The 17,074-nt window shown below is 37.0% G+C and overlaps 1 protein-coding gene across 7 annotated transcripts in view; it reads left to right on the top strand.

Moving 5' to 3' along the window:
• ZNF385B (zinc finger protein 385B) overlaps window positions 1-15,667 on the top strand; it is a 327,173-nt gene extending 311,506 nt beyond the window's left edge. For 6 of the 7 annotated variants that reach the window (XM_047772996.1, XM_047772995.1, XM_047772999.1 and 3 more), the window contains 4 exons: window positions 9,215-9,460; window positions 10,277-10,455; window positions 11,038-11,139; window positions 12,730-14,225. In XM_047772996.1, coding sequence (XP_047628952.1) covers window positions 9,215-9,460; window positions 10,277-10,455; window positions 11,038-11,139; window positions 12,730-12,948 — 746 coding nt within the window. In that variant the 3' untranslated portion in view covers window positions 12,949-14,225. Of the gene's footprint in view, window positions 1-9,214; window positions 9,461-10,276; window positions 10,456-11,037; window positions 11,140-12,729; window positions 14,226-14,257; window positions 14,311-14,402 lie in introns of those variants that run through there. The other variant, XM_047772997.1, reaches the window with a different exon arrangement.
• The last annotated feature ends 1,407 nt before the right edge of the window (window positions 15,668-17,074 follow it).

Raw genomic sequence — 17,074 nt, 5'->3', positions numbered from 1 at the left:
CCTTGATCTTGCTTGTTTCACTTTGAGTATTTTGTACTTGCTATTTTTTTCCTCCTGAAATGGTCTTTTTCCCAGAATTGCTGTTATTTCATCCAAGTGTCTGTCAAATATTACCTCTTCAGATGGCTTGAACTGACTCTTTTAACATGCCCTGCTTTACTTTTCTTGGCACATTTAATACCACGAGACTCTGTGTGTGTGTGTATACACATATGTACATATATATACACACATATATATAAAATAAAAACATGTATGTATGTGTATATATACACATGTACTTTTCTGCCTTCCCCACTAGATAATTAATTTCATTGAGTCAAACATTTGGTCTTTTCACCCCTGACTTTAGTGCCTAGAATAGTGTGTGCATCACAGGTAATCAATAATTATTAAATTTGTTGGATAGATAGATGGCTATTTCCTTAGAGTACATTCTTAGATAGGACTTACTTGGTGAAATGGTATGAATCTCACATGTGTTTCAAAATGGTTATGCTGCTTTACACTTGCATCAACCAGATGCTGCATCTTATCTTCCCCTCTCCTATAATTTTTAAATCTTTGTCAGGTCTCAGTGGTGGAATATGATATCTATTAGTAGTTGTAATTTGTACAACTTGATAAATCAAGACACATTATCAAAAGTAAAAATGCAAAGAAACTTTTATTTCACATAGAGAATCAAAGACCTTCTTTGAGGTGTCCATTAACCCTGCTGAGAAATTAGCCAACAAGTGAAAACTCAAAGAAGAAAACACCTAAGCAAATTTTTGCTTGAAATACACTTTTTAAAGGCTATTGTCTTTTGCTTTCCTAGGTTACATGCAAAATTTCAGCCTTAAAGAAACTGAATTAAAACTGACTTATTTGTCTCGTTCTCAGTAAGTTTTGCCTATAATGTGCTATGCGTTGAATGGCATCATTTAACTAAGATATACAGAGATATTACCATCCATTCACCTTTATTCAGCAACGTAAGGCCTTCAAAAAAGTATTACTGAGATTGAGCATTCTCAGTCTATACTCCCTCAAAACAGAAGAGCAATAAGAAGCTATGGCTCTGGATTCAAAAGGCTGTAGTTGAATCCATGCTCTACCATGTAGTAATTGAATGAGTTCGAGAAGTTACTTAATCTTTCTAAGCCTTGGTTGTTTTTTTCTTTTTGAACAATTATAGTTATAATACAACATTTAAAGAAAGAAAAGCATACCACTACCTGGAAGATGATTTGTAATATATGTATCAGACAAAGGACTCCTGTTTAGACTGTATAAAAAAATTCCTATAAATTGATAAGAAAAAAGCTGAGAATCCACTTTTTTAAAAAATTAAGTAAAAAATTTGACCATTCACTTCATGAAAGAAGTATACAATTAGCCTATAAAATATGCGAAGTTGTTCCATATCATTAGTCATTATGGAAAGAGAGATTAAAACCACAAGAGGGTGCCACCACTCATCCATCAGAATGGCTAAATCAAAAAGATTGACAATCCTGATACTATGTGTTAGAAAGAATGTGGAACAATCAGAATTCTCATATGTTGCTGGTAGGAATACAAATCAATACTACCATTTTGGAAAACTCTTCAGAATCTACCAAAGAGATATAGATATAAATGAGTATTTATGTCTACCAAACATGTATATTTATAGTAGCATTACTTAAAACAGCCAAAAAATTGGAAACATTTCAAATGTTCATCAGCGGGAAAATAGAAAAATTGTAGCATAGCCATACAATGAATACTATCCAGCCATTAGGAAAAATACAAACTTCTCTATGCAATGAAATGGATGAATCCCATAGACATAATGTTGAGTGAAAGAAGACAGACACAAAAGAATATATATTGGGTGATTCTATTTATAGGAAGTTCAAAAATAGGCAAAACTGATCCAAGTGATAGAGATTAGAATGGTGGTTATCTTTGGAGGACAGGAGGTATCAACTGAGGGGATTCAAGGGAGCCTTCGAGGGTGGTGGGAACATTCTATATATCTTACGTGTCGATATCTTATATCTTCTATATATCTTATATTGTATGTTTGTACAAATGCATACATTTGTATAAATTCATTAAACTTTTTGTACCTCATAGTATATCTCAATACTAAAGAAATAAAATGATACGGATAGTAACAATATCTACCTCATTAGAGTATATGAAAAATAAACAAGAAAATGAATATAAGTTCTTACAATACTGATTAGTCTATAGTGAGTATTCAATTAGCGTTGGCTATTAATTTGTAATTATTATTGCTGCTTTTACTATCACTCTTAGATATAACTGCCTGGAGCAGCTGTCTGGAGCAGCCAATTTTTTGTCCTACACAAAAGCAAACATCTTGAAATAAGGACTGAACCTCTGAATTAGCTCCAATCTACTAAGCAATATTCATGGTGTATAAAAGAAAAGCTTATTATTATAATAAGGTTTACTTCTTTTTTAGTGTAAAAAAGTTAACTCCCAAAAATGCATTTAGTTTAAGAGTTTTGTTCCTTTTTAGTACGATTTTTTTAAATTACTTTGAAACACAAATCATCACTAATCTTCTAAAAAATATTCAGCCCCCTTAGTAGAAAAAGAACTACAAATCGGATTGACAATGAGATAGTGTATTACATCTGTCAGATTGGCAAGAACAATGGATGATTAGACTGGTAAAGGTACAGGGAAGCCAGCAATCTCTTACAAAGCTCCAAGAGTGTTAATTTGTATAACCATCTGGAGGACAATTTGGCAGTTGTGCATCACAAGCTCAAAAATGTTCACACTCTTTGTCCCAGCAGTTCCTCCTCAAAGTTTAGGTCCTGAGGAAACTGCCAGACAAGTATACAGAGATGTCTGTACACAGTGCTGTTTATATAAATGATTTATTCAATATATGATTCAGTGGAGTACAATTATGATTGCCTATTCATTCTGTTGAATCTTCCTTTCTCACTCCTCAAAGACATTGTCACATCTCAGAAAGTATGGTCTTATTTGAAACTTCAGGCTCTCATCCAATTGAACACCCCTTTCCTCCTGGCTCAGGAAGGTATTACGTAATCTTTCTTTCTTCCCCCATCATATCATTTTTGATTCTTTGATTCTTGCTCTTTCCAAGTTAGGGATAGGAGAAGTAATTGGGGATGGGGGCGGGGGGCAAATGTTTTTGTACTTAAGGACAATCATTGACACTTTCTGAATGGTAGGTGTCCAGATACTTCTCAAGGACTATGTGTAAGGTTTTCATGTGGTTCTCCCAATCCTTCCTCAATCCTCACCACCAGAGGTCCACTCCCCGGATTCTTGCTGCCAGGATCCTGGTGAGCAGCCTTCTTGTGTCCATACCAGTAACATGGCTCAAGCCTGGCCACCTTTCAGGAGGTCCCATTGACCCCCCCCAAAAAAACCCATTTAGGGGCGTTCCCATTGTGGCTCAGCAGAAACGGACTCGACCAGTATCCATGAAGATATGGGTTGGATCCCTGGCCTCGCTCAGTGGGTTGGATCCCTGGCATCTCTGTGAGCTGTGGTGTAGGTTGCAGATGTGGCTCAGATCCCACGTTGCTGTGACTGTGCCTTAGGCCAGAAGCTGCAGTTCTGATTAGGCCACCAGCCTAGGGACTTCCATATGCTGCAGCTGCAGTCCTAAAAAAAAAAAAAAAAAATTCAGCCATGCCAAACTTAGATGGCAGGTTCTTGACCCTTCCCAACCCCACTCTCTCCAGCCTTCCTTTCCTCTACCTCACTTGATCTGAGGGGCAATCACTAAGGCCTGAGGCTGTCTGACTGGGGAATGAAATACCAATGCCCCTTCTTATATACCCTTCTAGCTTTACTCATTTGACTGATTCAGAAGCTGCCAACCAGGCCAGAAACTTGCAAGGCCAGTGAGTCCTCCAGTCCTTACATAGTCCAAGAAGGAGGGTGATAGGGTGTCGGTAGCAGGATAAGGTCTGCTACCTCTTATATGCTACTGGTATGTGTCTGGGGTTCTTTGGGGACTTTCTCTTAGATGCTGAGATACTTGATATCAATTACTTTCAGTCTGAGGTTGTGAGCTTCATTCTGAGGCACTAGAAGTCCCACCCAGTATCTTTTTAATGTTAGTAAAAGTGCAAACTGAAATAACCTAAATATTTGTTGAATAAATTATAGTAGCTCCATATAAGTAAATATAATTTGGTATTATAAATCATGATCCAGTTTATTAACATAGAAATATATTCTTGAATTATTGCTAAGTGACACATGTTAGTTACAGAATATTTTATTTGTCTATTCATATATACTATCGTGTATAAAATAGTGTGGAATAATAGATATCAAAACATAATTATTCCAGGTCAAGAATCAATTAGCAGACTACTAGTACCTGCAGACTAAATCTAGCCTATTGCCTATTTTTGTAAATAAAGTTTATTGAATCACATGTACAGGTGGCTGCTTTCCTGTCATGATAACAAAGTTTAACACAAATTTGAAAGAGACTGTATGGCCTACAAAGGCAACTATATGTACCATCTAGTGCTTTACAGAAAAAAGTTTGCTGGCTTTTATTTTAGATGATAAAATCACAATGATTTTAATTTTTTAAAATCTTTGTCTGACTTAATTTCTACATCAAGCATAAATTTATTGTATAAAATATGCATCTGTTATTAAATGATTGAAACCTGATTAGAAAAAACTTCTTATATGTAACATTAAAGAGTAAATTCATAAGTGGAATCAAAATTCAATTATAGCTTCCAAAGTTCTACTTCAAAATAAGATCTGTGTTGTTGTTAGAATATTATTTTAATTGTTTTTAAAATTTAAACCTATAAATGGACATGACTCTTCTAGTTGCCAACAGAATTGGTTTCTGAAAGCTTCTTTCAGACTTCTGGCATGTTCTTTTCATCTTCTGTGTTAGCATGTTAGTCTTTTGAGGGTGTATCTAGTAAAATTGCTAAGCTGGAAGAATAGGTAGGTTAATTTGAGTAAAATGTTTGGAGTAAAAAATAAAGGTGACACATAAATATTGAAGATTGATTTCCTTCACATGGTTTATCAGCTGGATATGAAAACAACTCCAAAAAGAGAGGTTTTCAAAGTGTTTAGAGCTTTAGAAATAAGTGAGTCAAAGCGGGACCTCCCGAGAAGGCTACTTTAAAGAATTAATTCACTTGGATGCATAAATTATGGATATTTGTTACGAAGGGCAATTCTGGTGTAGCTTAGCAAATTTTGTTTCAAAATCCTGTAGGATAAAACCTTAAAAAGGTGTTTGAGTAATCAGGAAATAATTAAGACCGTCAGAAGACCTGCTAATTAACATTAGGTGAGGGAATACTTGAAAATGGAATTCATATTAACCAGAAGTTCCAGATGACATGCATCTTTATTAAAAGAAACAGAGGTAAACAGTACATTAATTAAACTTTCAAATACACAAAATAAGAAGGCTTTAAAAATGCCAGTAAGGAAAGAAAAATAATATAAGGGATTTTGATAAAAATACCAAGCAATTAAAATGAGAAATAATAAAGTTAGCTTTTGATGCTTATAAGTTTACCCATTCAGAAAGAAGGCCACAATTTAAATAAATGATCGTATCAGGGACTTTCCTGATTTTAGGATCTGTCTTATTGACGAGCTGGTATCAATCCAATGGCAGATTTCCCTGAATATGATGGAGCTGTTTACACACTTCCAAACTCAAAATATGTCCCAAATATTCTCAAAAATTAAGACTTCGGCCTATCAATGGCATAAAAACCAAAACATAATTTATCTAAATGTTAAATCATGAAAATGCTAAACACTCCATACCTCTTAATATATTTTAAAAGGAAAACAGCTACCCTTAGTATCTACTTTAATAGTTTTAAGGTATCCTCTGCCTTCTGACTCAGTCCATCTTTATAATAATATCTCCGATTACACCTGTTTGTTATCCTCTGTGCTCTCCTACAGGTATTTGCCAGCAGACCCCAAGATTTCTAACACCTAAGCATTTCCTCACATTTCCACTTTTAACCATTCTCTTTCCACTCCTTTTCGCTCCATTGTATACTTACCTAAATCTGATCTTCAAAACCCAGACAAAATGCTCCTTCCTTTATGAAACATGTCCCTTTCTTCCCAACCAGCAGTAATTACTTCCCACTCCATGCTCTCAGGCCTCTTGCCAGTTTCTGTGATAAATTAGAGACCTCTGAATTACTATCTCCTTTCTGCTACCAAGCTGTTACTTCCTTAAAGTCTGCACCTACTTTATTTACTAGTCTCTTCAGTGTCTAGCACATTGTCAGTGATTAGCCTATGATTAACATGCATTTGTTAATGAATAAATGACCTCTTTTGAAAAGGAGATATAAAAAAGCAATATGCTCGCTTTTTTTAAAGAAATAGGGACATAGAGAAATTTTGTCCATCTTCTCAATGTAACCTGAATGAGGTGATTGTTTAAGGCAAAAGTGCTTTTTGTTTTCTTTTTAGGGCCTCACCTGTGGCATATGGAAGTTCCCAGGCTAGGGGTCAAATTGGAGCTGCAGCTACTGGCCTACATACACCACAGCCACGGCAATGCAGGATTTGAGCCAGATATGCGACCTATACCACAGCTCATGGCAATGCCAGATCCCCAGCCCACAGAGCAAGGCCAGAGATCGAACCCACATCCTCATGGATACTAGTCGAATTTGTTTCTGCTGCACCACAGCAGGAATTCCCCAAATGCACTTTAAAACTAGACTATAATTGTAAAACAAAGCAACAATTTTTTCACATCTCCAGGTGACTATTGCTGACTTTTACAATATTAATGCCATATGAAGTCCTCCCTTTTGTGCAGGAAGATTAATACCTTACATGGCTATTTAGGCTACCTACTAATCTGTGAGACATGATTTAATATTGATGAGACTCGGTTTCCACAGCTTTAAGGTAGGAATAATCATTGTCAGCCTTACCTTTTTCACGAATTTGTTGTAAAAGAAAAAAAGATAATGTAAATGATAACACTTTGTAAATTATAAAGGTCTATATAAAAGTAAGAGTATGTGAGGGAGATCAACATAAGTGACATTAATCATAGTAATACGAACAAAAGAATGAGTGAGCAAATGATTAAAACAGGTTAGATTCTTTGGTCAAATTTATATAAAATATCTTATGAAATGCTTGAAGCAAGGAAGGATTTTGCTATGCAATAACTTAAGCTCCCGTCACAGGAAACTGAGTAATTTCATAGGGGCAAATGTTAAGATTACTGAATTATATCACTGTTTTGTGAGTTCTATAAAATTGTAAATTCAATCTGAGAGATGCTTCTATATGAGACTTCCAGACCTGAAATAATCTTCAATCTAATTTACTTACTATAACCATTTAGGAAGAATGATTTTACTTCCGTCTCTCATACTATTGAGGTCAGTTTAGTAAAAGTCTAAAATCTTTTCTTTCATACTACATGGCATCCTGAAGTTTTAATAAACTGCTGAAAAAGAGTAAAGATTGTGGAAATCAAGGATAAAAAGGAGTCTGAGTATTCATTTATTCCAAACACCACCCAGACCTGGAATTCATCTATAGAATCCCTGCTGTCTAGTCCTGACCTGGATGGATCCAACTCAGGAGTAGGGTTGGAAATCAGCTGCTGAATCCTAAATCAATTAAGTCGAAATATGGTCTCCCATCATTTTGATGTGTGTGAAAGCATTGGTTGCTCTATATGCAAAAGAGACACAGTGCCCATTACTGTCCCCCTAGCCCTTCCTCCCCTCTTGGTCATCCAGGCCCATGGTCCATGGCCCATGGTTCCAAACTAGCTAGGGCGATTAACAAATAAATTTTCAGTTTTAATTCCCTTTCTGTCTTAATGAGAGTTTATCACCATATCTATAGACATTTTCTAAGAGCACAGGCCCTACTAGGACTAAACTTGTGATGGATTTTGCAGTTGTCTTAGAAGTTCCGGCTTCTTTCCCAAAGGAGCCACTGAACAGAGCCTGTCTTGAATAGCAAATGAACCCCAAAGTGTTAGATTCTATTAAAGTCACTCTGACCCCTCTTATAGCCTGCACATGGGCCTTGAGGATTATAAGCACTTAGTGGCTACATGATCAAAATGCCAAGATGTCTGTAAATGATTTGGCTAATCCTCATATTGTGCTTATGCTCCATGTCATTATTTAAAACTTAGGATTCAGACTGGCAGTAATTAATAAATATAATGAATGGAATCTTTGCGTCTTATATCTTGGATAAAATGCATTGTCATTCAAAGAGCAGCAAAAACTAAACTAATCATAACCAAAATTAACCATGTTTCTTCCCTCCACTCTGCCCTACACCCCAAGCTTAAAATTTTAACTTGGTATAAGAATTGAATTTCAATTTTAAATTCATGTCATAATTAAAACACAAGTAGTCAAGAGTTCCCATTATGGTTCAGCAGTTAACGAACCCGACTAGTATCCGTGTGGACGAGGGGTTGATCTCTGGCCTCAGTCGGTGGGTTAGGGATCTGGCGTTGCTGTGAGCTGTGGTGTAGGCCAGCAGCTGCAGTTCTGATTCGACCCCTAGCCTGGGAACCTCCATATGCCATGGGTGCGGCCCTGAAAAAAAAAAAAAAAAAACAAGTAGTCAGGAAGTGGTGCAGTGGTTAGCGGTTAAAGATCCAGCATTGTCTCTACTGTGACTTGGGTTACTGCTGAGGTGCAGGTTTGAGCCCCAGTCTGGTGCAGTGGGTTAAGGATCCAGCTTTGCTGCAGCTATGCTATAGTTCACAGGTGCAGCCTTGATGATTCAGTACCTGGCCTAGGAACTTCTGTACGCTGTAGGTGTGGCCAAAAAAAAAAGAGTAATCATCAAATGCAACTTACTTCATGTTACCATTGTATCATTTAATCAGGTTGGAAGGTAGCTGGTTTCCCTATATCTTAAGGGATCATAATTTACAACTCAGAGATATCAGATGGAAAGTTATCTGCTGCAAGTAGGAGAACAAAGTCATTTTTCGTAAGTCATCATGATCTTGGGGTGACCTGATACGGAAACTGATGCCATGAAGTTCTTTTTCAGTCAAGCTTAATGAACTAAACACTATGCTGGTGTAAAAACTGTATATAGAAATCAAATTTCTATTTTTAATTCCTTTATGTCAGTTAATCTGTGTCTATATAGTATATTAAGCCTTAACATGCTCTCTCTGTGTCACTCTTAGAAGAGAAAGGAAAGTTAAAAGTCAACAGTTCCAGTCAGGCGTCAAGCTCTGAAGGTGGTTCATTTCTCCTCAAACCTGGCACAACACCCCTGGCACCTGGAGCAGCCACTTCTCCCTCCAAGAGCACAAATGGAGCTCCTAGTACCATTTCTGAATCAGAAGAAGAAAAAGCCAAAAAATTACTTTATTGTTCACTATGCAAAGTGGCTGTGAACTCCCTGTCACAGCTGGAGGCACACAACACAGGTTAGCAGCAATCATTTGAATTTAAATAATGTTTATAACAAGACCCAACATTTCCCATCACAATACCTTATCTTTTGTTGTTCAAATATTAGGTTTATTTGGTCTTCTCTACTTTTTTATTCAAAGGAGTGATTTTAAGAAAAGTATGACAGCACGACTTTGAAACAGCAAGGCAAAAGCAAGATTGGAGATAAAATTTGTTCTGTCCTTTATTTTCTCAAAAGCATTGAATGCTTCCCAAAACTCACTATGATGAAGTGACAGAAATAAAGACAAATACCTATGCACAGTGTTCACTGCAACACACTTCTAAGAGAAAAAAAAAAAAAAAAAGAATGGAAACAACCTAAAAGTCCCTCAGTAGGAAAATGCTGAGTAAATTATAGTAACCCAATATGGTACAATCTATTGCTCAGCCATCAAAATGTAGTTATAAGAATATATGTTTATGATTTGATTTGTGAAATTTTCAAGATATTTAAATAACATGATCCCAATTTTGAAAATATGTGTTTTTTAAGTATACCCAAAAAAAGTACCTGAAAAAAAATGCACTAAAATGACAACAGTGGTTATCCCTGGGAGGTAAAAAATAGAGGTAATCTTTATATTCTTATACTTGTCTAGGTTTTCCATATTTTCTTTATTATATCCTCATGGTTTCTCATTTTTTACAATGAAAATTTGTTAACTCTATAATCAGCATTAAAACGGTCATTTTTTTTTAAAAAGCCTCTGGAAATTTAGCCTGAAGATAAGCTTCTCAAGAGCATCAGATAGTTCTTATTAGCTATTCAATATATGTTTCTGTCTTAGGATCTAAACACAAGACCATGGTCGAAGCTCGCAATGGGGCTGGTCCAATTAAGTCCTACCCTAGACCTGGATCAAGATTAAAGTTGCAGAATGGCAGTAAGGGCTCAGGACTACAGAACAAGACATTTCATTGTGAAATCTGTGATGTTCACGTTAATTCAGAAATTCAACTCAAACAGGTAATGCATCCTAGACTTAGTAGTCACTGTTGCTTGAGTCTCCCCTTGACTATCTCCTAATCTATATATGATGGTTCTCACAGTACTCCCAGTTAAATTTACTAACTTTATAGGAGGTCTAAGGTACACAGCATACAAATGCTACATGGAAGAAAAAGTTGGTACCAAATATTTGTGCACCTGCTAATTACTGTATGTCAGATTGCAGGCTTGGTGTTAGAGACAGATGACCACAGAGGTCGCCTGGAGCTTATAGCTGAGCAGGAACTTCTAAGATAGTAAATGTCCAGCTTGTCTTCTAAGGACCCAAAATCTGCTTAGGGATACAGACTCATCATCAGTCATGGTTGGTAATACCAGGCAAAGTCAGATAAGTGCTGTAAAGAAAGGAAAGGGAGAGCGAGGCGGTATGACAAAGTGGGGAGCAAGTCTTAAAAAGTGTGATGATTTTGCCCACACCACCATGGAACCATGGACCTAGAACTGGGAGTGGAGGAACCAGCTACCTGTGTCTAGGAAATAAGTTTTACATGGCATAAAACTCACAAGTAGACTCAGCTAATGCATCAAACTTTTTTTCAGCACATTTCTAGCCGAAGGCATAAGGATCGAGTTGCGGGGAAACCATTGAAGCCGAAATACAGCCCTTACAACAAACTCCAGCGGAGCCCGAGCATTTTAGCAGTAAGTTCACCTCGCCCACTCACCTGTTTTATAGGGCAGCCTTGCTGACTGGGGCAGGGGTTGTGGGGAGGGAGGACCTAGGGACTAATTGGTCCTGAAAGGGTTTTGAATTTAAAGTCCTGATAGAGAGAAGTTTTAAAACTCAGTCCCTGCTGGAGGACAACTTGAAGAAAGCTTCCTTAGAAAAGAGAAATTGAGCTTCTTTAAGGGCCAATACTGTCCTCTTCACCAGAACCTTTTCAAGAGATTACCTTCTTCAGCACGTAAAGAAAAGTAAAGGCAGAGTTTCCATTGTGGCTCAGCAGGTTAAGAACCCAACTAGTATCCATGAGGATGCGGGTTCGATCCCACATTTCTGTGGTGGTGTCCAGCCTCAGGCATCACTGCTGGCAGCTGCAGCTCTGATTGGACCCCTAACCTTGGAACTTCCATATGCTGCAGGTATGGACCTGAAAAGAAAAAAAAAAGTAAAGGTTCAGGAACAAGGGCAGTGATGCCTGAGGCATCCTGGAATGTATTAAACCTTGGAAAAGAAATTGCTTTCCTAAGACAAAATCCATCTTTTAATATTCTCCTCCTTTCTGGGGTGTCCCATTCCCTCTCCAGAAAGTCCAGTGGGTCTGTGTATTGCTCTCTTTTTCCCTGTCTTGCAAGCATGTTAATAGTTAGCCTGTCTTACCTGCTCTAGATATGTGCTATTTTTACTTTCTTTGCAAAAATATCGATGGTTTTCAGCAATAGATGTCATATAAATACCCAGATGGATGGATTTCTTCATCTCCCTGGAACTCAGCCCAGTGTGGTATTCTGTGGCTGAAAGCTGAGCTTGGCCAGCTGGAGGTGATACTGACATTACCTCCAGCTTTTCCAAATCTCCATTGGATGCTGCAAGCAGGTGCTCCATGCATTAAGCAAATCCAGCTCACAAAGCTCCTCCTGATTGCAAAAGAGAGGCATTAAGGATTGATTTCTTACTTCACAGAAAGATTCCACTTTGGGATTCTTTTTAAATAGAGAAAGTTTCTAGCCCATTTACAGTCATTTCCAATGACAGAAATTTGACTTAGCTGCAGTTTTTCAAGGGATACTTTTTAAGTGGCCAGAGAGAGAAGTATAAGTGGACTTTGTTTTCATGATGCTTCTTGGGTCCTTAATGTCCCAAACTCCAGGTACCTAAACCAGGGCAGCTTTGTTAGGATGTGAAGTGAAGGGTAATGGGGTTTAAGACAAGTCAGAATTTTGAATTGAGCTCCATAATCTAAGCAGGAAACCTTCTGGGTATGTTTGTTTTTTCCTTGTGAGCAGCAGCAAAAAATAGCTTCAGTATCTATTCAGAGAGGCTTTCCTCTGTCCTAGTGCCCAGGAGCCAGGACCACCAGAAAAGCGATGAAATGAAAACAAATCAAAGTAAAGCTATGCCAAGAGGCTTTGAAACCAGCTTTGTGAAAATAATCATTTCTTGACTTCTAAGAGTAGAGATGTTTAAATTTTGACTTCTGAACGTTAGTGTTTTACTGATGAAACTGTATCTGCACTTCTGTTATTCAAAACAATCTCCCCACCCCACTCCTGGTTTTCTCCCTCTATTAGGCAAAACTTGCATTCCAGAAAGATATGATGAAGCCTTTGGCCCCGGCCTTCCTGTCCTCGCCCCTGGCGGCAGCCGCGGCGGTGTCCTCTGCGCTGTCCTTGCCACCTCGGCCATCGGCCTCGCTCTTCCAGGCCCCAGCCATACCTCCGGCTCTGCTGAGGCCAGGCCACGGTCCCATCCGCGCCACTCCCGCCTCCATCCTCTTCGCTCCCTACTAGTGTCCGCAAGCCCCCAGTCGGTTGAGGCCAGTAGGAAAGTAGAGCAGGAAAGCCAAAAGGATCCAGCAATCTGAGCATTTTGTGTTGCTGTGCCCCACCCAGCTGCCAAACGCAGCTTACCACCTGTGCCCCAACGCCAAAGAGTAAGTCACCAGATTCAAGAGTGCGTTTAGGGGCCACCCCTGTCATTTCAGGATCTGAGCAGCACAAGCTTTATCTCCCTCTTCCCTCCCTCTTCCCTACCCCATCCAATTTGTGTATCTGAGGTATTTGGTTTCTTGCAAATGTATTGGTCAGAAAAATACATATATATACATAGACATATATATCATTCTCTGACTATTTTTCCATGGGTGTGATCTGGCTCAGAAACAATATGGAATATTTTCCTGACAGACTTGAAAACTAGGGTCTTCCTCACACGTCTGTAAATAATCCTGGAATCCAACTGGGCACATTCTAGTGTGGAACAAAATTAGATGAACACAAGTGCATACTTGTGGATACCATCTTACCAACGGATCACAGCGTTTTCTCTTTGGTGTACTCTTGTTGACAGGGATTGTGTACTGTTTAGACCCAAGTACTGTTGTATCCTGTGTAGTACTAGATCTGTATCTCTTGTCTGAATTAAACGTTTTTAGTTGCTGTGTAAATGTTAGGAAGCAAAGTAGCTTTGAATTTTCTCTTTAAGAGAACAAAAGATAAAGTAATGTATTTTCTTTATTTTACATTTTATTTGGTGATATTTAAACAAAATAGAAAGCCATATAGCATAGCTCTAATTACTACCTGTCTGCTATTTTTGTTTAACTTATTTTGTAGCTTCCTCACCAATTTTAGTTGCAAAGCAAATGTATACAAATAGAAAAAGAGCTTCCTGAATTGCACATTTTTTTTTTTGCACCTCTTGCGCATTCTGCAAGAAGACAATGAACCATGTATTTCTACGTAATGATCTTCTTCATTTTTAACCTGTTTTCATTTGTAATGATGCTACATAATTTTGTGGCTCCCTAATGCAATAATGTACAGAAGATAAAAAAATTTATAATTGAACAGTTTGTCTTTCTGTTCACTGAAGATGTTGCAGGTCATGCTTTCGTGCCCCCCCTTTCTAAGCTGATATCAACAAGACTAGAATGTTGTGATATCAGGGGCAAGAGGTATCATAAGACAGCAAAATAGAGTGCACTCTTTTAGAGCATCTATATCTGCAATCTGTAAATGGTAAAATGTCTGTGTATTTTTTTAAATGTACCTTTTCAATAAAAGTATAAAAAATAAAAATCTGTTTGTATTTTCACAGTTATTTTCTCTTGAGACACCTCCAATTTGAAATCGTCTGATGAAGGATTTTCAGTAGGTGCAAAGATTGCTTCTTACATATTTAGCATTTTCAGTTCTTATTTGCAGCATATTTATTTGTCATGTTTATTCATTATTGTTCACAGCATCTGCATGAAGCGAGACTTGACTGCTGTTTTCCCTCTGAATCTCTAAGAAGTTGGGCCAAAGTTGTGAGTGTGGCCCAAAGTCGCAATAGCAGCCTGCCAAAAATTTGTGACACACTTTTTTAACATTCTGTGAGTCTTCTAAATCCCTAGTTCATCTTTTATTTCTGTCCAAGGCAAGAATCTCTTTTTAGAGAATTTGATTCCATTCCTCCCCTTTGACCTTCTCTAATCAGCAACACTTCTTTTCTTCCATTTCATTCTGTTTTTAAGTATAAAGGCAATACATCATTGTTTTTTTCTGGTTATCTGCTTAAGGAGCTACTTCAATACATCATGGCTTAAAATGAAAACATTTTGTCGTATCACAATTTCAGGGGTCAGGAATTCCAGCAAAGGCTGTTCTGTTCCCTGAGTTACTATTACGAGGTCCCTAGGTAGTGTTTGGCTGGTGGGCAGACTGATCTAGATGCCAAAGATGGCCTTGCCCTTATATCTGCCTGGATGGAGGGGTTGAAAGACCAGACCCTACTGGAACAGCCTACCAGAGGGCCTTTGGGTGGTCAGTGGTCTCAGGTAGTTACATGGTAACTCAGGACTCCCAAAGGGAACATTTTAAGAGGTTCTGGGTAGAAGTCAAAAGGTTTCCTATAAAGTCGGGTAGAAACCCCCAAGCACACCACTTGTGCTGCATTCCATTGGTCAAGCAAGTCACTGAGGCCAATCTGGATTCAAAAGAAAAGAGATTATTCACTTTTCAATGTGAAGAAATGCAAAGAATTATGGCCATCTTTAATCTACCACTTTGTTACAGAATTTTACAGGCAGTGGTAACAAAGCTATTATAGATTCCCTTTTCTCCCATCTTACAAACTATGCCAGTATTTTAAGTTGAGAATTGGGATGGGAATAGGACCTAAATTCCCATTTCTAAAAACTTAAGGCCATTGGATGGTTGTGCAGCTCTGATACATATAGCAAAAGACTTCCTCAATCAAAGAGTTAATCCAACTGCTAGAAAAGTGTTGACCTCAATATTCTGGGTTTCTAATCAGGTTAGTTTTAGAGTCTATTAAGATTCCACTTTGACATTCAGAATTTGAGAATTTTTTTAAAAAATGTGACTCGTTTTAACTCTAACCACCGCTAGTTGCATTAAACCTTGGTCGGACCTTCAGACATGCTCTGAAGGAATTATGCTTCAGTCTAATGCTTTGGAGAAGCTTTTTTTTTAGACGTCATTAGCAATTATTATTCATTTATCTTGTATCATTCTGTAACTCATTAAATCTTACTACAATCCTTAAAAATTTTTAAGTGTCAACATTTAAAGTGACCTAGGTATTTACCAATTATTATAGAGTTTAAGTTTTTTTAAAAACCACCTCAGGGAGGAAGTACAAAAGAATAGTAATTTACTAAAATGCATGTCTCCAAAAGAAGCCATGAATGACTTCAAGCAATGATTTATAAAACACTATTAAACAGATATATCTTATCATCTACCCTGATTGTGAAGTGACACAGGGGGCTAATCCTGAGGGAGATATATATATATAGATATATATGTATATCTATATATATATATATATAGATAGATATGTATATCTATATAGATATAGATAGATATATAGATAGATATGTATATCTATATAGATATAGATAGATATATAGATAGATATGTATATCTATATAGATATAGATAGATATATAGATAGATATGTATATCTATATAGATATAGATAGATATATAGATAGATATGTATATCTATATAGATATAGATAGATATATAGATAGATATGTATATCTATATAGATATATATAGATATATAGATAGATATATATAGATATTTGAACTAAAACACCTTCCTGTGCCATTTCTAGTGGGAGAACACTACCATTCTACCCCTCCACTTATTCAGAAAATTTTTTTAAAAGTGCTGCTTCCTGTGACATGGTCCAGCTCTGGCGTCTGTAGAATCTGAAAACTAGTCTCACATATGATTGCTGGATAAAATATGAAATGCATAGTTAAATTCTGATTTTAGACAAATAATGAACAGTTTTTAGTATAATATTTTAATAATTTTTATTATGATGTTGCACATAGATTAGCATGTTCCATAAAGAAGCATGCTATATCTTGGACTTTATGTATACCAAAAGAATATTTGTTGTCTATCTGAAATTCAAATTTAAGTGGACAACTTGTATTTTTATTTGCTACATCTGGTGACCTTTGTCTCAGGAGCATTCCTCTTCTTCTTAAGTTCCATAATTCTTCAGAGGAGAAGGATTCCATGGGCATTAAAAGCTAAATAACGAGTTTTTTAAAGGCATATTGTGAAATGCACTCACAAATAGAGAAAAGAACTTGCAATGAGTAAAGGTCAATGCTGTATTGACATTGGATGAGACCAGGATAGGGATATGTAGCTGCAGGTGCCTCTAACTTAAAACTGCACTGATAACAAGATTTAAGTATTGTAAAGGCAAAAAAAAAAAAAATCTCATTTGTATTATACCAAACATATCACCCCTGATTTGTTTGTTCTCTGCCCTAAAAGAATTCTTATTTTCTAGAGCAGAAATGGCTGTGGTTGTGTAGAATTTTTCTCCCAGTAAGTGCTTCAAGGACATTACTCTAAGTTAATGTAGCTGAGAAAGAGAA

Source organism: Phacochoerus africanus, chromosome 3 (assembly GCF_016906955.1).
Source record: "Phacochoerus africanus isolate WHEZ1 chromosome 3, ROS_Pafr_v1, whole genome shotgun sequence".
Taxonomy (NCBI): domain Eukaryota; kingdom Metazoa; phylum Chordata; class Mammalia; order Artiodactyla; family Suidae; genus Phacochoerus; species Phacochoerus africanus.
Note: the sequence above shows the minus strand (reverse complement) of the source record. Positions and strands in the feature narration are given on the sequence as shown.